This window comes from Schistocerca nitens, chromosome 3 (genome assembly GCF_023898315.1).
Source record: "Schistocerca nitens isolate TAMUIC-IGC-003100 chromosome 3, iqSchNite1.1, whole genome shotgun sequence".
NCBI classification, from domain to species: domain Eukaryota; kingdom Metazoa; phylum Arthropoda; class Insecta; order Orthoptera; family Acrididae; genus Schistocerca; species Schistocerca nitens.
In genome coordinates, this window is record NC_064616.1 from 738,903,865 (window position 1) to 738,925,895 (window position 22,031).

The window sequence follows — 22,031 nt, forward strand, 5'->3', positions numbered from 1 at the left end:
ACAAACTTTACTAAAAGATTCTGGAAAATGTCATTTTCTAATTGGAATAACTGAAAAAACTAACAAGTAATTTAAGTAAAGTATACATTTTTGGACACAGAAGAACTGGGGCTACAAAACTATGGCAGTGAAGTCTGAAAGGAATTACATTTTAAGATTTGAACTTTTTGAAATACATAGTTTTTGAAGAAAGTGAAATGTTTGTTAGAAAGAGAGCTTTCAGATACACTAGGTCAGTACTGGAATTTTATGTTATGTGGTTTACAGGCATAGCAAATCATGAATATTTATTTAAATAAAAATAAAATGTTTTCATATGAATCAAATGTACTATTGACATCTGCAATCATTAAAATCTTCCGTGAATTATCAATTTCAATTAAATTCCACTTAAAAAAGAAATTAGTTATTTCTCATTACTATCACATATGTACTTTTCATGAAAAGAAATCGGAAAAGGAAAAAAATAATAATACTGGCATCTGGAGTGGTATAAGAACAAATAGGATAGTCCCAGATTGCTCTGTTACATACTGACAGTATAAGAGGTGCCACAGAGGCCCTGTCTCTGCCACAGTTCTTGGCAACATGAAGCTTATACTTCATGGCCAATGTAGGTTCTAATGATTTTTGGACTGCAGAACTATGACAGTAATTGTGACTAAAGGTGGCTGACAACCAAAATGCATGCACCCCAAAAATATGGAAGGATTAGAAAAAAAATAGAAGTACCCAACATAGGCAATTGGTCTTAAAATTTTTCCTCTTGTGGTGTCACTGCCAGACACCACACTTGCTAGGTGGTAGCTTAAATCGGCCGCGGTCCATTAGTACATGTCGGACCCGCATGTCGCCACTGTGTGATTGCAGACCGAGCGCCACCACACGGCAGGTCTCGAGAGACGTACGAGAACTCGCCCCAGTTGTACGACGACATTGCTAGCGACTATACGGACGAAGCCTTTGCTCTCATTTGCCGAGAGACAGTTAGAATAGCCTTCAGCTAAGTTCATGTCTACGACCTAGCAAGGCGCCATTAGCCTTAGATAGCTTGTATCTAAAGAGTCTCACTTGTATCGCCACAATCTCCAGATGTCTCATCAAGAACGATGTATACAAAGGAAGGATTAAAAGTTAAGTAGTGCAGAAGCTACGTATTTTCTTTATAGCATTCATTAAGTCTCCTGTTTCAGACCTCACTCCATCCTTCGTGAGTTAGCGCGTGCATCTTGGCCGCCTCTTGCAATTAGTGTGCGTAGTGTTGGCAAGTCTGCCGACACTACACCTCTCATATATGGCATCTTTCCCTTCTCAGAATTATCTGTTATTCTGAAAAATGCCAAATTGCATCATGGTTTGGCATCCACCTTAAATTAGCTAGTTAAGTCAGCTCAAACCCAAGGGCATGCCACCTCCAACAGCACCACATCTAGTAAAGCCACACTGTGTTCAAAGTAACCTTTGGGTTGAGAATATTTACTTTTTAGTCTATGAAATAAATGTTCAATTTATTTATCAGTTACATTTGTCCAGTAGGATCATTATTGTTTGAGAGATAAACAACTGTTGTGTGTGTTTATTGCGCTTTTTAAATCAAACTCCTTCTTTTTTATGTTTTGCATTCCCAGAGACTGTTACCTTGTACCTTATTTAACAACAATCAATACTAAATACAACACCCACATTCAGACAATGTGTAAAAGCAAAGATTATAGCACAACTGCATTAATAAGTGGAAAATGCCTTCAGCAACAAGCAGAGCTGCTTTTATTACATTGAAAAATCCCTCTGATAATATCTTTCAGTCAGACTATAGGGAAACACAGGTGATAAATTACCAAAAGTCTCATATGTGATAGAACACAGGAGTTGCAAATGATTCAAACAATGTGGGCAGTGTTGGATTTGAATGAAGATTTTTTTTATAGATTGTATAAACACATTGTCTTAAATTTTCTTTACAGATCAACACGTATTTACAAACAATGTAAACCATGAAAATGATGAAGAGGATATCACATCAGCCACCTCACAAGAACCATCAGAGAGCCATAATGGTGCAGTTCCAGAATACATTCCCTATGATTCTATACAAAAAATGTTGAGCGATAATATAGGTATGACACTTTCATTATTTAGCCATTAAATATTTAACTTATTTTTCTTCACTTTCAATTATTTTCATTGTCCTACTGCTGTTTGTGAATTGTGTAACACCTGTCAGGGAAACAGTATTTAATTAACAGGACATTAGAGACAGGGAATCCCATAATATGACTACAATTAAAAAGGAAAAATGCTAGACCAAACATCAGCCTTGTAATAGTTTCATTATGTGATATTTGATTAAACTACTATACTTGAACAGGGGGCAATGGCAAGTCCTTGTGAATTTAATTATTGGTATCATAAAATTTAAAATCTGTATGGAGTACAGTGATGTTGTATTGATATCTATGTGTGGTAGGGGATGAGTTGGAGAGAGCAGTGGTATATGGAAGGGGGAGGGGGGGCGAGGGGAGAGAGAGAGAGAGAGAGATAGAGAGTGAAACAGAGAGAGTTGGGTCAAATGTAACCAGACAGTTTGTGAACATAGAAGTGGGGAAAAAAATGTGAGAATGCCATAGCGTCATCATTGTCAGTTTTCTATTGTAGTAAGCTCAGGACATAATTCTGTGATCACTAATAAGCATTCTGGTGTAAGCTGGAAAATAATGTGTACAGGCATCCTGGTTTAATAACCTAGATTGTGGCAAACACAGCAACACATATTATAAACATGGATGTATGTAAATATGTACGAGGTGCATTCAAGTTCTAAGGCCTCCGATTTTTTTTATAATTAACTTCTCACCCGAAATCGATGAAACTGGCGTTACTTCTCGACGTAATCGCCCTGCAGACGTACACATTTTTCACAACGCTGATGCCATGATTCCATGGCAGCGGCAAAGGCTTCTTTAGGAGTCTGTTTTGACCACTGGAAAATCGCTGAGGCAATAGCAGCATGGCTGGTAAATGTGCGGCCATGGAAAGTGTCTTTCAATGTTGGAAAAAGCCAAAAGTCACTAGGAGCCAGGTCAGGTGAGTAGGGAGTATGAGGAATCACTTCAAAGTTGTTATCATGAAGAAACTGTTGCGTAATGTTAGCTCGATGTGCGGGTGCGTTGTCTTGGTGAAACAGCACACGAGCAAGCCCTTCCCGGACGTTTTTGTTGCAGTGCAGGAAGGAATTTGTTCTTCAAAACATTTTCATAGGATGCACCTGTTAGCGTAGTGCCCTTTGGAATGCAATGGGTAAGGATTATGCCCTCGCTGTCCCAGAACATGGACACCATCATTTTTTCAGCACTGGCGGTTACCCGAAATTTTTTTGGTGGAGGTGAATCTGTGTGCTTCCATTGAGCTGACTGGCGCTTTGTTTCTGGATTGAAAAATGGTATCCACATCTCATCCATTGTCACAACCGACGAAAAGAAAGTCCCATTCATGCTGTCGTTGCGCGTCAACATTGCTTGGCAACATGCCACATGGTCAGCCATGTGGTCATCCATCAGAATTCGTGGCACCCACCTGGATGACACTTTTCGCATTTTCAGGTCGTCATGCAGGATTGTGTGCACAGAACCCACAGAAATGCCAACTCTGGAGGCGATCTGTTCAACAGTCATTCAGCAATCCCCCAAAACAATTCTCTCCACTTTCTCAATCATGTCGTCAGACCGGCTTGTGCGAGCCCGAGGTTGTTTCAGTTTGTTGTCACATGATGTTCTGCCTTAAACTGTCGCACCCACGAATGCACTTTCGACACATCCATAACTCCATCACCACATGTCTCCTTCAACTGTCGATGAATTTCAATTGGTTTCACACCACACAAATTCAGAAAACGAATGATTGCACGCTGTTCAAGTAAGGAAAACGTCCCAATTTTAAGTATTTCAAACAGTTCTCATTCTCGCCACTGGCGGTAAAATTCCATCTGCCGTACAGTGCTGCCATCTCTGGGACATATTGGCAATGAACGCGGCCTCATTTTAAAACAATGTGCATGTTTCTATCTCTTTCCAGTCCGGAGAAAAAAAAATCGGAGGCCTTAGAACTTGAATGCACCTCATATGTATGTTCCACATCTCAACCTAAACTACTAGATCTACTTTAACCAGACTTGGTACACATACTGTCTAGAGAGAACTGCTGTGGGGGTAAGAACCATCTACCTATCAAAGGGATGAGGTGGGGGTGAAAAAGCAGTGTAACCAACAATGTGCGAAAGCTCGTACTTTAGTCATCCAGCATTTGAGAATGAGAACACTTAGAGCCTTGCAACAAACCTTTTCACATGATTTCAAACCTTTACAAAACGTTTTCTTGCTGACAACTCACACAAAATGATAAAGGAAAAGAGTTTATCGCTTACCACATTTTCACTGCTAATGCAGTAAAAGTGCCACATGAAACGTGACATCTAAATTTATTGATTCTTTATGACTAACTGTATTCATGACACATTTTGCAGACAGTATTCACATGTACCACTGAATGACTGAATGCACCAGCAAAATTATATCACTTTATGACATACACTCCTGGAAATTGAAATAAGAACACCGTGAATTCATTGTCCCAGGAAGGGGAAACTTTATTGACACATTCCTGGGGTCAGATACATCACATGATCACACTGACAGAACCACAGGCACATAGACACAGGCAACAGAGCATGAACAATGTCAGCACTAGTACAGTGTATATCCACCTTTCGCAGCAATGCAGGCTGCTATTCTCCCATGGAGACGATCGTAGAGATGCTGGATGTAGTCCTGTGGAACGGCTTGCCATGCCATTTCCACCTGGCGCCTCAGTTGGACCAGCGTTCGTGCTGGACGTGCAGACCGCGTGAGACGACGCTTCATCCAGTCCCAAACATGCTCAATGGGGGACAGATCCAGAGATCTTGCTGGCCAGGGTAGTTGACTTACACCTTCTAGAGCACGTTGGGTGGCACGGGATACATGCGGACGTGCATTGTCCTGTTGGAACAGCAAGTTCCCTTGCCGGTCTAGGAATGGTAGAACGATGGGTTCGATGACGGTTTGGATGTACCGTGCACTATTCAGTGTCCCCTCGACGATCACCAGTGGTGTACGGCCAGTGTAGGAGATCGCTCCCCACACCATGATGCCGGGTGTTGGCCCTGTGTGCCTCGGTCGTATGCAGTCCTGATTGTGGCGCTCACCTGCACGGCGCCAAACACGCATACGACCATCATTGGCACCAAGGCAGAAGCGACTCTCATCGCTGAAGACGACACGTCTCCATTCGTCCCTCCATTCACGCCTGTCGCGACACCACTGGAGGCGGGCTGCACGATGTTGGGGCGTGAGCGGAAGACGGCCTAACGGTGTGCGGGACCGTAGCCCAGCTTCATGGAGACGGTTGCGTATGGTCCTCGCCGATACCCCAGGAGCAACAGTGTCCCTAATTTGCTGGGAAGTAGCGGTGCGGTCCCCTACGGCACTGCGTAGGATCCTACGGTCTTGGCGTGCATCCGTGCGTCGCTGCGGTCCGGTCCCAGGTCGACGGGCACGTGCACCTTCCGCCGACCACTGGCGACATCATCGATGTACTGTGGAGACCTCACGCCCCACGTGTTGAACAATTCGGCGGTACGTCCACCCGGCCTCCCGCATGCCCACTATACGCCCTCGCTCAAAGTCCGTCAACTGCACATACGGTTCACGTCCACGCTGTCGCGGCATGCTACCAGTGTTAAAGACTGCGATGGAGCTCCGTATGCCACGGCAAACTGGCTGACACTGACGGCGGCGGTGCACAAATGCTGCGCAGCTAGCGCCATTCGACGGCCAACACCGCGGGTCCTGGTGTGTCCGCTGTGCCGTGCGTGTGATCATTGCTTGTACAGCGCTCTCGCAGTGTCCGGAGCAAGTATGGTGGGTCTGACACACCGGTGTCAATGTGTTCTTTTTTCCATTTCCAGGAGTGTATATAGCTGAGGAGATAAGATGTCTCAAACACTGACATTGATGAAAAACTACCACATCATGCATAACATTTTAATTCATTACTTCTTTACTATTAAGTCTATTCACAACAAATTTTGCAGACAGTAGCCATATATACCACAGGATGTATCTGCAAAGTTATATCATTGTGTAGCATGTAGTTCAGGAGATACGATGTTATAAACATTGAGCTATGTGAAAATGAAATTGGAGGTCGAAATTCGCTAGTGATGCAGGTAAAATGTGTGGATAAATACGTGTGAAGTATGCTAAATATATATGAAATATATTTGACATATCAGTAAATGGCAAAACCATGGGTAAAAATCATATCCTAAGTCCCTGGGACAATTTAAACCAAATTTGGTACACATATTAGTTACCATTGACAAAGAAATGCCGTGGGGGTAAAACCACCAGACTGCAATTGGGGTGAGCATGATGACATGGAAAGAGATAGGAGGAGGAGGAGGAGGAGGAGGAGAATGAGGAAGACGAGGAGGAAGAGGAGGACAAACAGCAAGGGGGACAAGGTGATGGGCACAGATAGGAGAGAGGAGGAGATGGACAGTGAGTGCAGCAGGAGGAAATAAGACAGAGAGAGGGGAGAGGAGGAGATAGACAGAAAAAGGTAGGAGCAGTAGATGAACAGAGACAGGGGGCAAAAGAGGCATGCAGAGAGAGGTGGAGAAGGAGATGAACTGAGACAGGAGGAGGACGAGATGGACAGAGAAAGAGAAGAAAAGGAGATGGAGAGAGAGAGGGGGGGAGAACTATAAGGACAGAGGACAGAGAGAGAGGAAGGAGGAGATGGATAGAGAGAGGGGCAAGGAGGAGATGGAGCGAGAGTGTGTGTGTGTGTGTGTGTGTGTGTGTGTGTGTGTGTGTGTGTGTGTGTGTGTGTGTGTGTGTGAGAGAGAGAGAGAGAGAGAGAGGGGGGGGGGGGGAGATAGAGGTAGAGAGAGAGAGAGAGAAGGGGGGAGGGGGAGATAGAGAGAGAGAGAGAGAGAGAGAGAAGGGGGGAGGGGGAGATAGAGAGAGGGAGGGTGGGTGGAATTAGAGGGTGAGTGGGAGATGTGCAGAGGAGGAGGGAATGGATGGACACATAGAGGAGGAGCAGATGTAAAGAGAGAGAGGGAGGAGAATGTGGACAGATGAGCAGGGTGAGGTGGACAGTGTAGGAGGGAGGGGGGGTGGGGGATGGAGGAGGTGGACAGAGAGTGAGGGTAGAGGAGATGGACAGAGAGAGAGTGAAGCAGGAAATGGACGAAGAGAAGTGTGAGGAGGAGATGACCTAATAGAAGCTCAGAATAAATACATACCCAGGCAACACCAGGCAATCAGCTGGTCTATAATAAAAGAAAAAAAAGCCTTGACATCAAGGTAAACTGCACACTGAAGATGTAACTGGACACTGAGACAAAGAGCAATAATTTAACTTTGGCTTTTGACACTAATTACTACAATGAACAATACCAAAAAATTTAATTTAATAAGTAATCAATAAAACCATAACATTCCTTTTCCATCAGACAGCCTTTGAGTTTCTTTGGAATATTAATGTAATGTACACCATCCAGCAGGCTTTTGGGCAGACTTCTTATTTACTTGGTGCCTGGGTCCTGATATCCTTTTTCAAGGACTGATGGTTGGGCTTTCAACACTATACCAATACCAAAAAATTTAATTTAATAAGTAATCAATAAAACCATAACATTCCTTTTCCATCAGACAGTCTTTGAGCTCCTTTGGAATATTAATGTCATGTACACCATCCAGCAGGCTTTTGGGCAGACTTCTTATTAACATGATACCTGGGTCCTGATATCCTTTATCAAGGACTGATGGTTGTGTAAGGGTACAGATATCGATAAAGTTGACTACGTATCAATTCTAACTCATCTCTGCTGGACCAGAGCCCATAGGTGGCACAGGGATACCCTATCATTCAAGTGTAGCAGCATTTTCGTGCCTGCCTGCTTGACACATGGCAGTTGGTCTGAGGGAATCTGCAGAGTGAGTTGCAGGTGAGTGCGTTCTGAACAATCATTAATCAGAGTGCAAAAAATCGGCACTGATATCACTAATTGTTGGTTTGTGTTACTTTTGTATGAAATGAGACAAATTATAATTTTTACCACAACTGTACTGAATCAGAGAAGCAATGAAAAAGTCTAGTGGAGATGTGGATGTGAGTGAAGTTTAGGTATTGTAGGGACATTTTCTATTAACTTGAAATATAATAACTACTTTGTCTAATACAAACTGCTGTGATTTCAAGACACCTTTCTCATTAGTAGAAATATTTTATGGAGATGGCGTTGTACAGCTTTAATTATTGTTAAGAACTGCTTATGCAATACACATCTGTAATAATATATTTTATTAGAGACAATTGATTTCAGTCTAGGATCAGACCATCACTGGGCCCAAAAACCTCACCTTTACATTTGCATAACTGGAATAACAATCAGATGTACATTGCTGCACCATTGATAGTGGCTGTAAATATGTAACATTATGTCCATTCAACCCTGTATATGTATTTCTCATTTTTTTTTTTTAATGTGTTACTGACTTCGTTCTGTGGAGTAGTGACAGCAGGAGTTTAAAATAGCATGTGTCACTTAGGCATACAGTTAGGAACTTTATAACTAAATCTGTATCTTTGGAGTAAAGCTACCCTCAATTCTGTCACATCAACAGTCCGATGGCAAATAAGTATGATAAAGATGTGACTGCATGTTTCAAATGACCTTTGGCTTAACATGAGCCTAACCTCTTTAATAAAAATTATGAATTTAACTAAATAAATATTATATATGTGTAAAGGATGTATACTGCAATAGTAGAGTGCAGAATAGATTGGTGGGTAAAGAGCTGATGTAACTCTCAAAATTTTAACTCCTTTGTATGTAAAAGTGGCAGTGTAATATCTTGAACCATTCAGTCCTGTAATTCCATCTATATTTACAGACTAAATGATCAGGTGAACATCCACAACTGAGAAACATATTAATAGAATAAAAATCCTCTTCAGTTGGAAATAATTTTTTATTTATTGCGTGACTGCTTTCCAAGCCTAAAGCTCCATCTTCATGTGCCACCAAATAACTATGGACACTCAAATGTTTGGCAGTGACCGGAGTCAGTCATGAGATGACAGAAGTCTGTGTTGGCTGTCAAGGTGGGCAACACTGTTGCTTGTCTTAGGCTCCCATGTGTTTGTTTGGTATGTGTGTGATGACTGACTGACTGATCTGAGTGCCACACATTTATATTTTTCCATAATTATTATTATTATACAAATTTGGCCATTAAAGACCGTGAAAACAGTTATTTCTTGCACTTCTGGGAAGTCTTCTTTCTCTCAGTCCACACTTCTTTCATTCTTGCGCTGAAGGTGGCTTTTCTCTCTTCAGACCATTTAGTTCCACAAGTCTTCTTAATTTTCACACCGAAACCCGTGAATGAATTCAGTTTTTTTCTAAAAAGGTTTCTGTTAAATATTGTTTCCTGATCTATGTCCATTTCTTTTAGATCTCTTTCTGTGTTGATAAACCATAAATTTTTATTTTTTAGATTTGCGATGTACGAAAATATTTGTTTTGTAAGCCTATTCGGGTTCATCCTCATGATATGAGCATAAAAGGAGCATTTTCTTTTTCTAATTTCGTCTGTAATTTTGCTGCACTTCGTATACACTTCTTTGTTGCTTTTTAGTCTGTATACAGGCTTGCCTTGATCATCTGTTATTTTCCTGTGTCCAAGAATTGTCCTCACAATTCTTCTTTCACGATTTTCTATCTGTTCCGCGTATGTAAAATTTGCCAGTGTTTCTGATGCATATAGTATCTGCGGTCTAATAACAGTCTGGTAGTGTCTGAGTTTAATGTTTCTGGATATACATTTTCTTGAATACATTTGTCTGCAGTAGTGAGTTGCTGTCTCTAGTTTTTGTATTCTAGCCCGGCAGGCTGGATGACCTTTTGCCACAGGCTGAATTAGTTCACCAAGATATTTAAAATGTTTAGATACCTGTATTTTCCCGTATTTCGTAGTTATTTTCTTTGGTGGATTTTTGATATTTGTAATGATTTCTGTCTTTTCAAATGAAATTTGCAAGCCTGCTTTTTCAGCAGTTTCTTTAAGTAATTCTATTTGTTTTATTGTGTCTTTTTGTGTGTAAGCTAAACAGGCGAGATCGTCAGCGAAGGCAAAACAGTTGGTTTCAATGGCTTTGTAGCACTTTCCTCCAATTTGGACTTTCTCAACTCCATGTTTTTGCGTGAGTTTTTTCCATTCTGCTATGACTTTATCCAGAACACAGTTGAAGAGTACCGGGGACAGCGCATCTCCTTGTCTGACGCCGGTTTTGACCTCGAAATGCCGTGAAATTTCTCCTTGGAATTTTACTTTTGATGTTGTATTTGTTAATGTTTCTTTGATTATGGTGATTGTTGTTTCATCAATTTCATATTCTCGAAGTGTTTTGATGAGTGTGTCCCTATCGATTGAGTCATAAGCTTTTTTGAAATCAATGAATGTTATGAAATATTTCTTGCTCCTTGTAAATAAATAGTTCAATGTTGTTTTGAGGTTAAAAATTTGTTCGGCACAGGATCTTCCTGGTCTGAAGCCAGCTTGATATTCTCCAAGTTTTCCCTCTATAATTGGTGATACACGATTGAGCAGGGCTTTTGATAGAATTTTGTATGGGACTGGGAAAAGCAATATTCCACGATAGTTGTTAACATCCCTTTTGTCACCTTTTTTAAACAAAGGGTGAATTAGGGCAGTTTTCCAGTGACTTGGGATTTTCTTGGTTTCCCATACTTGTTCAAGTTCTTTGTGTAGTGCTTCTACTGATGTTTCTCCCCCAAGCTTGAGCATTTCTGCTGTAATTGTGTCTTCTCCACATGCTTTCCTGTTTTTGAGATTTTTGATTATGTTTGTGATTTCCTCTCATGTCGGAGGTGTTGAATGTGTTGGTAATGTTTCTGGTTGCATAAAACTGAGAGTCTGGATGGGTGTTTGGCAGTTTAGGAGTGTCTCAAAATATTCAGCCAGGATTTCACAGTTTTCAGTATTGTTGGTGGCGAGAGTCTTATTATTTCTCATAAGGTTTAGGCAAGGGGACTGGTATCCTCGGAGTTTCTGGTTGAATGTTTTGTACCAAGCTGCCGTGTTGCATTTCTTGAAATTCTCTTCGATTGAGTCCAGTTGTTGTTTTTCATATTGTCTCTTGGTGTTGCGAATAGTTTTCGAGGCATTCTTTCTGGCTTGCTTAAATTCATCAAAGTTGTTTTCAGTTTTATGTGAGTTCCACTTTTTCCAGGCTTTAAGTCTTTCATGCAGAACTTCATTACAGTTGCTGTCCCACCACGGGTGTCTCGGTTTGCTCTTTTTTGGAAAGGTTATTTCTGTTGCCTCAATCAAGTTGTTCTGAAATTCTTGGAGGTTTTGTGAAGGGGAGAATGTCTTTAGTTTTTTCTGAAAATCCTTGAGGTTAGAGTTGGACTTAAGGTTGTAATTTCTCAGGGTTGTAAGATCAAAATTTATTTTATTTCTGTTTTTATATTCACCGTTTCTGCTTTTCTGTTTGTTTTGTGGGATCAGTTTGGTTTTTATTTTCGTGAGATAGTGATCGGAATCGAGGTTTAGAGATTTTCGGACACGTGTGTTCAATATTTCTTTTTCACATTTGGAGGAGATGGCAACGTGATCTATTTGAAATTCTCCGATACTCTTTATCGGAGATACCCAGGTTTTTTGTTTTCTGGGAAGATGCTTAAAACGTGTTGACATTAGCTTGAGTTTAAACTGCTTACAGAGCATAATTAACCTTTCTCCATTTTTGTTGGTTCGTTTGTGTGCAGGAAAGTTGCCGACAATATCGCGGAATTTCTTTTCTTTTCCAATCTGAGCGTTAAAATCTCCTAGAAGTATTTTTGCATTGTTTTCTGGGATTTCTGATATATGATCCTTACGGTTTTCCCAGAATTCATCTGTTTCTTCCCTATTTTTAGCATTATTTTTGTCATTTGTGGGAATGTGAACATTGATTAATGTGTATTTTTTATTTGCACATCGAAAAGTGAGGAAAGATGTTCTCGATGATGTTGACCAAAAATGTTCAACGGAGTTCAGAATTTTTGTGTTTACAGCAAAAGCTGTGCCAAGCTGAGGGCATTTCTTCATTACAATTTTTCCAGGTTTTCCTTTAAATATTCTGAATTTGTTTGATTCAAATGTGTTTTCATCAGTGAAGCGAGTTTCTTGTAGCGCCACAATTTGTATGTCTTCCGTGTGTAACTGGTCTGTAAGGTGCTTAAGTTTTCCCACTTTGAGAAGGGAGTTTATGTTGAGAGTTGCTATGTTGAAGTTTTGTCTGGGTTTAATCTTGTTGGATTTGCATGGTGTTGCAGACTCCCCAGAATCCTTTGGTCTGCTTGCGTCGTTGCCGACGGTAGATTGGCCACCTGGGGTAGTTTCGTTATTGAAAGACATTTCCATCATGCGTTAAGATTGTAACTGTTGAAATTCTTCAAAGTTGGGGAGATTACTTGCATAACCTACCAGGAATACGACTAACGTTGTTAGCGTTAGAAGGTTTCTTGAAACAGCCGCCTCTAACATGAGGAACAGACGCTGCCCACAAGCCGCCCAATCTGGGTACACACGCTTGCAGTTATAGATTTTTGGTTCCTCCGCTCTCTCAGCCATTGGGAGTTAAAAATTCCTCATCCGCCTATGAGACTGTTGACCGGTTTTCACCCGTAACCCTAGGCAGGGGCCCTCACAGGGTGCTACCATCCGGAGCCAGATGGACCCAGGTTTTTTTACGAGGTTGTTACTCCTCCCCCTCCTCCTCCCTCATCACTTGTAAGATGAGGATCCGGGCTTGGGACCGGCAATATATTTCCATAATTATTTGGTGGCTCCTGAAGGTGAAACTTTATGCTTCAAAAGCAGTCCTGCAATAAATGAGAAATTACTGACAACTAAGGCAGACTTTTATTCTACTAAAATCTGCACTTAGTTAATCATTAAAATATCTTGTAACACCCATGCTTTTAGAGGCTTGAGTGAAACTTCTTTCCGATCTTTCTCTCCAGATTTGGGGGTATATAAGAACGTCTTTGATGTGACTCCAAATTATTGAAACACGGATTACATCTAAAGATAAGATTCATCAAATAAAACAATGAACAATAATGCTGGTGTCTAACTATATACAAGGCCTCCAGCACCCATAAAAACAGTCAGACAATGTGGAAGGATCCTGAGTCAGCATGAGTTCATCCCAGCCTATTATTAGGAAAAAGAAATCATAGTCATGTGCTGAGAAAGAAAACTGGCGTTCTACAGATCGGAGCGTGGAATGTCAGGTCCCTTAATCGGGCAGGTAGGTTAGAAAATTTAAAAAGGGAAATGGACAGGTTAAAGTTAGATATAGTGGGAATTAGTGAAGTTCGGTGGCAGGAGGAACAAGACTTCTGGTCAGGTGACTACAGGGTTATAAACACAAAGTCAAATAGGGGTAATGCAGGAGTAGGTTTAATAATGAATAGGAAAATAGGAACGCGGGTAAGCTACTACAAACAGCTTAGTGAACGCATTATTGTGGCCAAGATAGATACGAAGCCCACACCTACTACAGTAGTACAAGTTTATATGCCAACTAGCTCTGCAGATGACGAAGAAATTGAAGAAATGTATGATGAAATAAAAGAAATTATTCAGATTGTGAAGGGAGACGAAAATTTAATAGTCATGGGTGACTGGAATTCGAGTGTAGGAAAAGGGAGAGAAGGAAACGTAGTAGGTGAATATGGATTGGGGCTAAGAAATGAAAGAGGAAGCCGCCTGGTAGAATTTTGCACAGAGCACAATTTAATCATAGCTAACACTTGGTTTAAGAATCATGATAGAAGGTTGTATACATGGAAGAACCCTGGAGATACTAAAAGGTATCAGATAGATTATATAATGGTAAGACAGAGATTTAGGAACCAGGTTTTAAATTGTAAGACATTTCCAGGGGCAGATGTGGACTCTGACCACAATCTATTGGTTATGACCTGTAGATTAAAACTGAAGAAACTGCAAAAAGGTGGGAATTTAAGGAGATGGGACCTGGATAAACTGAAAGAACCAGAGGTTGTACAGATTTTCAGGGAGAGCATAAGGGAACAATTGACAGGAATGGGGGAAAGAAATACAGTAGAAGAAGAATGGGTAGCTTTGAGGGATGAAGTAGTGAAGGCAGCAGAGGATCAAGTAGGTAAAAAGACGAGGGCTAATAGAAATCCTTGGGTAACAGAAGAAATATTGAATTTAATTGATGAAAGGAGAAAATATAAAAATGCAGTAAACGAAGCAGGCAAAAAGGAATACAAACGCCTCAAAAATGAGATCGACAGGAAGTGCAAAATGGCTAAGCAGGGATGGCTAGAGGACAAATGTAAGGATGTAGAGGCTTATCTCACTAGGGGTAAGATAGATACTGCCTACAGGAAAATTAAAGAGACCTTTGGAGATAAGAGAACCACTTGTATGAACATCAAGAGCTCAGATGGAAACCCAGTTCTAAGCAAAGAAGGGAAAGCAGAAAGGTGGAAGGAGTATATAGAGGGTCTATACAGGGGCGATGTACTTGAGGACAATATTATGGAAATGGAAGAGGATGTAGATGAAGATGAAATGGGAGATACGATACTGCGTGAAGAGTTTGACAGAGCACTGAAAGACCTGAGTCGAAACAAGGCCCCCGGAGTAGACAACATTCCATTGGAACTACTGACGGCCTTGGGAGAGCCAGTCCTGACAAAACTCTACCATCTGGTGAGCAAGATGTATGAGACAGGCGAAATACCCTCAGACTTCAAGAAGAATATAATAATTCCAATCCCAAAGAAAGCAGGTGTTGACAGATGTGAGAATTACCGAACAATCAGTTTAATAAGCCACAGCTGCAAAATACTAACACGAATTCTTTACAGACGAATGGAAAAACTAGTAGAAGCCGACCTCGGGGAAGATCAGTTTGGATTCCGTAGAAATACTGGAACACGTGAGGCAATACTGACCTTACGACTTATCTTAGAAGAAAGATTAAGGAAAGGCAAACCTACGTTTCTAGCATTTGTAGACTTAGAGAAAGCTTTTGACAATGTTGACTGGAATACTCTCTTTCAAATTCTAAAGGTGGCAGGGGTAAAATACAGGGAGCGAAAGGCTATTTACAATTTGTACAGAAACCAGATGGCAGTTATAAGAGTCGAGGGATATGAAAGGGAAGCAGTGGTTGGGAAGGGAGTAAGACAGGGTTGTAGCCTCTCCCCGATGTTATTCAATCTGTATATTGAGCAAGCAGTAAAGGAAACAAAAGAAAAATTCGGAGTAGGTATTAAAATCCATGGAGAAGAAATAAAAACTTTGAGGTTCGCCGATGACATTGTAATTCTGTCAGAGACAGCAAAGGACTTGGAAGAGCAGTTGAATGGAATGGACAGTGTCTTGAAGGGAGGATATAAGATGAACATCAACAAAAGCAAAACAAGGATAATGGAATGTAGTCGAATTAATTCGGGTGATGTTGAGGGTATTAGATTAGGAAATGAGACACTTAAAGTAGTAAAGGAGTTTTGCTATTTGGGGAGCAAAATAACTGATGATGGTCGAAGTAGAGAGGATATAAAATGTAGACTGGCAATGGCAAGGAAAGCGTTTCTGAAGAAGAGAAATTTGTTAACATCAAGTATAGATTTAAGTGTCAGGAAGTCGTTTCTGAAAGTATTTGTATGGAGTGTAGCCATGTATGGAAGTGAAACATGGACGATAACTAGTTTGGACAAGAAGAGAATAGAAGCTTTCGAAATGTGGTGCTACAGAAGGATGCTGAAGATTAGATGGGTAGATCACATAACTAATGAGGAGGTACTGAACAGGATTGGGGAGAGGAGGAGTTTGTGGCACAACTTGACCAGAAGAAGGGATCGGTTGGTAGGACATGTTCTGAGGCATCAAGGGATCACCAATTTAGTATTGGAGGGCAGCGTGGAGGGTAAAAATCGTAGGGGGAGACCAAGAGATGCATACACTAAGCAGATTCAGAAGGATGTAGGTTGCAGTAGGTACTGGGAGATGAAGAAGCTTGCACAGGATAGAGTAGCATGGAGAGCTGCATCAAACCAGTCTCAGGACTGAAGACCACAACAACAGTCATGTGCTATTATCAAATGTAAAATATATATATATATATATATATATATATATATATATATATATATATATATATATATATATATATATATATATATATATAAAAAGCGCTGGCAGGTCGATAGACACACAAACAAACACAAATATACACACAAAATTCAAGCTTTCGCAACAAACTGTTGCCTCATCAGGAAAGAGGGAAGGAGAGGGAAAGACGAAAGGATGTGGGTTTTAAGGGAGAGGGTAAGGAGTCATTCCAATCCCGGGAGCGGAAAGACTTACCTTAGGGGGAAAAAAGGACAGGTATACACTCGCACACACACACATATCAATCCACACATACAGACACAAGCAGACATATTTAAAGACCAATATGTCTGCTTGTGTCTGTATGTGTGGATTGATATGTGTGTGTGTGCGAGTGTATACCTGTCCTTTTTTCCCCCTAAGGTAAGTCTTTCCGCTCCCGGGATTGGAATGACTCCTTACCCTCTCCCTTAAAACCCACATCCTTTCGTCTTTCCCTCTCCTTCCCTCTTTCCTGATGAGGCAACAGTTTGTTGCGAAAGCTTGAATTTTGTGTGTATATTTGTGTTTGTTTGTGTGTCTATCGACCTGCCAGCGCTTTTGTTTGGTAAGTCTCATCATCTTTCTTTTTAGATATATTTTTTCCACGTGGAATGTTTCCCTCTGTTATATATATATATATATATATATATATATATATATATATATATATATATATATATATATATATATATATATATTTGGTAGTGTGTGTTGCCTTTGTGTTTACTTTAACAATTTTTCATCTTCATTCTTTTTATTTTAATAGCTAATACTTGATTATATTAAAGACATATTTTTCATTATTTTAGGTTACATTGAAACAGCCCTGCAAGAACATCTGGAGCTAGATGAATCACTTAATCACCAGTTTCTTCAGATAACTGCTTCGCATGAGATGGCACATCACTCTCACTTGACTTTTGAGGAAACATCTTAGCACACACACACAGCATGTTACTGAGAGACAGTAATTTCTTACAGATAGTGCTCTTAGACGTGTTGTGCTTTTGACATTTACTGCAGTTTAATGTGGTGATGATAAACTGGAAACTATTTATTTACTTCAAAATACGTTCCTTGCCAATTAATTCTGGGCAAGGATCCAGTGAGTTGTTTCTAGTACAAAATATTTCAGTTATCAACTGAAATGTGCTCCATTGTAGATCATAGTGTAAAAATAAGATACTAAATTATTGGTGTAATTTGCTACATTATATTACATTGTCAGCAACAGCACTGAAGTAAACATGTGTGATGTACAAAATATTAAATTAGGAAGATAAAGTGTTGGACCGTGACTACTTCCTTGTTTAAGAGGAATACAAAATACTATAATAGAAAACTATTCCATAAATATATTAATTGATCTCATATCTTTTTGTACATTGATTTTCTGTTGTTTTTATGTTAGGTATTGTTGAGTGATATTTTAATTTTTCTCTGAGAAGATAAATAAACCTTTTTTAATGAACTTCTGTTTCTGTTTTACAGCAGCATAGAGAAGTAGTAGGGCCTACTAGTTTGGTCCTACAGTTTCTTTTTCACTTTTCACATCCCTTTCTTGTAACACTTAAAAACTTGCCTTTCAAACGTTGAGTAGAGGTATCTCAGAGTGCTGAAGTTCCTTAGCCTTGTGACAAAATATTTACCTAATATTGTGTCATATGTTTTAGTACTTGAAAAAGCGAACTTGTTAAAAATTGGTTTAAAAGCTTTTTAGATAACATTAAAAAGCAAATGGAACAGTAAAATGTAAACCCCTTTAACTGATTTTGACAAAGAAAAAATAATAGTTACAAATATAAAACAACAAATTAAACATTGTTTTATCATCACTGCTTGTTCATATTGCACTGAAGCGCCAAAGAAACTGGTATAGGCATGCATATTCAAACACAGAGATATGTAAAGAGGCAAAATACAGTGCTGCTGTTGACAATATCTATATAAGACAAAAAGTGTCTGGCACAGTTGTCAGATCAGTTACTGCTGCTGCAATGGCAGGTTATCAAGATTTAAGTGAGTTTGAATGTGGTGTTATAGTCAGTGCTTGAGCAATGTGACACAGCATCTCCAAGGTAGCGATGAAGTGGCGATTTTCTAGTACGACCATTTCACGAGTGTACCATGAATATCAGGAATCCGGTAAAACATCAAACCTCCAACATCACTGTGGCTGGAAAAAGAACCTGCAAGAATGGGATCAGTGTGCACTGATCTGAAACTTCCTGACAGATTATAGCTTTGTGCCAGACCAGGTCTCGAATATGGGACCTTCGACTTTTGCAAGCAAGCGCTCGTCTGAACGAGCTATCCAAGCATGACTCACGATTCACCATCACAACTTTACTTCCACCAGTACTTCATCTCCTTACTTCCAAAGCAAACCATGTGAGATTAGCACTTCTGGAAGGAAGGTCCAGGTTCAAGTCTTGACCCAATACACAATTTTAATTTGTATGGGATTACTAGCTCAAAGATTTATGAGGTATTGTTAATCTGCCTGCCTTGAAAGCAATGTTACCATGTACACAATGGTATTATTGCTTTGTTATTCTAGAGTTTAGTGTTATTTCAACATTGTTGATGATGAGGAAGAGATGGGAGAGAGTGCAACTCAGTGCTGACACATAAAACCAAAGGAGACACCAAGCTTAATTGAATCATCTCGAGGATTTACTACTGTCAATAGAGTCACATAACATCATTGCATAAAAAACTGCTGAGAGGTTGGAATTTAACCCAGAACACTGATGCACACCAGTGATCAGCAACTGTATGCCATCACCTCTTCTCTCCTTGACTGCTAAATACTGATGATCATTATTTTAATGCAGTACTGTCAAGCTGAGTGCCTTCAAAGAAAAGTGCATTAGTGACCTCAGCTATATAGATGTATATTGTAAATGAATACACACACTGACAAAAGGAAGAAGTAAAATCCACCAATGATTCTTCAACAGTCCTGTTCAAACTGGGAAGATAAATAGGACACAATTTCACAGAGAAATCTCAATCTCAACCTTACAGAAATGTGTAATTAAAAACAACACAAGATGATATGAATGCTCTTTTGTAAAGTTCTACAAACAAAAACATCTGGCTCAGCCTCTCCTAAATTATTGTATAAACAGAATATTATGAAACCAGTAAGTTGCATTAAGAGTGACAAACCACAATGCTAAAGACAGCCACATAAACAGTGAGATATTATTAAGTTCAGTAATTTACATGCATGTGCCAACAAATACAACACATAACAGAACACAGTTCTTTTCTTAAAGAGTTCAACAGGAGACAAGAGATAACATTAATAGTTTTATGTATCTTTGGTGGTCACATAAGGTGCTCTGCTGCTTCACCAAATGCTGTACAACACAAAAGGAAATCAATAATGAAATATAAGTCTCAGTAACTAGCTGAAGTAGAGGCCTAGGTCTCTGTGCGTCAGTGGGTCATCAAAAAACCTTGCCGTTGTGGGCAACAGTAAATCATTCAAATAGGTGGAACAACACAAATGCAAAGGTGAAGCAACATGGTGAACTTTGAAATTTGACGGAATGGCCAAAGGAGGAGTGACCCAAGTGTAGTGCCAGAGTTTGAATGTAGTGCAGCTTTGTAAGCTGCCATGGCCTACATGAGACATAAGATGAGACAGAAGCAAACTTGTCAATGACACTACATAAGAGGCAGCATTAACTCATCCACACAACCATCAATATACATCAATCACCTCTATTTGTAGCAAAATTCTAGAACAAATGGTGAATAAAAACATGATGACTAACTCTGAACAAAATTACCTACTCCATTATCACTTAGAGGAATTTCGTTACACTAAAATAAAAAAAGAGATGTTAGAAAAAGTTCACTGTAAAGATGAAAACTATTTTCAGATTCAAACATTTTGAAGAAATTATTGTTCATAATGCCACACAAACAGATAGAAAGCTTAACATTAAGTATGAAATGTAACCTTCTAAACAATCAACAGTAACATGTAAGTACACTCTAGTTAGACAACTTACATTAATATTACTGCAGCACCAATGAAGGAAATATGGATGAAAACACAGGAAACACAAGTTTATGTTCTTGAATGCAATTGTGTGTTTATTAGTGTTCAGAGAAATGTACTCACTACAACATTGTACTTTCTCATTTGCATCATTGTTCGTCCTTATGTTTTTTGACGCTTTTAACAGTGCTGTAAATCAAAGAAGGTAGCTATGTGATGCATTCTGTGCATAGGGACCAAGATAATATGTTGTGGCAGAAACAGTGTGCTTTTTGTCTCTCTGATTCACACACACCATCTGTTCCCTGCGTGACAAGTGACAACGTTGGAGCTGTAGGAAGCCCAGAAGTACATGTAAGATCGAAAGAAAAGCCTCCCAGAGGTGAGAGTATTAAAATCCTAGTGGTTAACTGTCAAAGTATTTGCCACAAAGTGCCGGTGTTTGAAGCACCCCTAAAAAGCATTAACACTCACATAATAGTAGGTACAGGAAGCTGGTTGAAACTTGAAATTGACAGTAGTGAGATTTTTGGGGAAAATTTAAGTGTAAAAATGTCCGTGAGGCATCGTTGGCTGGGAGGCCCCATCCAAGGAAGTTCAGCCACTGAGATACAAGTCTTATTTCAGGTGACACAATGTTGGGTGACTTGCATGTCGGTGGTGATGAGAAGATGATGAGGACAACACAACACCCAGCCTACAAGCAGAGAAAATCTCCAACCCAGCCAAGAATGGAACCTGGGCCCACTACACAACAGCAAACACCTTACCACTCAGCTAAGCAGGCAGACTAATTTAAGTGTGTGTTGAAAGGATAGGCTAATGGGAAATGGAGGTGGTGTATTTGTCAGAGTAGACAAGAAACTCAGAACCAATGAGACAGAAATTGGAGCTGCATCTGAGATAGTTTGGCCAGGAGTCAGTATTAGGGCTAGGCATAAAATGGTAAATGGATTCTTGTGCCACCCACCAGACTCATATCTTGATGTAACTGAAAACTGTAAAGATAACCTCAGTTTCCTTGTATGTAACATAATCAATGGTGGAGACTTTATACTAAATGCTTCCTCTGGAAACTACATAGAACAGATAGTTCAGAACCCACTCATGATGGAAATACATTGGATCTAATGGCAACAAATAGACCTCACCTCTTTGAGGATGTCCACATTGAAACTACTATCAGTAATCATGATGTGGTTGCGGCAACAATGATTACCAAAGTACAAAGAGCAACTAAAACCAACGGAAAGATACATATCTTCAGAAAACTACATAAAAAATCAATAGTATCCTATCTCAATGACAAACTTGAAACTTTCAGCACAGTGCAGGAGCATGTAAAGGAACTATGACTCATGTTTCAAGCAGTAGTTGACCATGCACTGGATATGTATGTACCCAGTATGACAGTTCTAAATAGGAGGGACCCTTCACGGTACGCAGTCTCTGTGAAAAAACTTCTAAAGAAACGGAGAATACTGTATAACAGGTGTAAAAAAAAGCATAGGACTATAGATAGATACTGAATGAAACACATAAGGCTGTCAAGAGGGCAATGCATGAAGCCTTCAGTGACCGCCTTAGCAGAATATTTTTAAATGGTTTTTCACAAAACCCAAGAAATTCTGATCATATACAGGGTGTTACAAAAAGGTATGGCCAAACTTTCAGGAAACATTCCTCACACA

The 22,031-nt window shown here is 39.9% G+C and overlaps 1 protein-coding gene across 2 annotated transcripts in view; it reads left to right on the plus strand.

Moving 5' to 3' along the window:
• LOC126249739 (zinc finger protein GLI3-like) overlaps nucleotides 1–17,716 on the plus strand; it is a 51,639-nt gene extending 33,923 nt beyond the window's left edge. The window contains exons 9-10 of one of the 2 annotated variants that reach the window (XM_049951418.1): nucleotides 1,965–2,117; nucleotides 17,132–17,715. In XM_049951418.1, coding sequence (XP_049807375.1) covers nucleotides 1,965–2,117; nucleotides 17,132–17,259 — 281 coding nt within the window. In that variant the 3' untranslated portion in view covers nucleotides 17,260–17,715. Of the gene's footprint in view, nucleotides 1–1,964; nucleotides 2,118–17,131 lie in introns of both variants that reach the window. The other variant, XM_049951419.1, reaches the window with a different exon arrangement.
• Nucleotides 17,717–22,031: the final 4,315 nt, after the last annotated feature.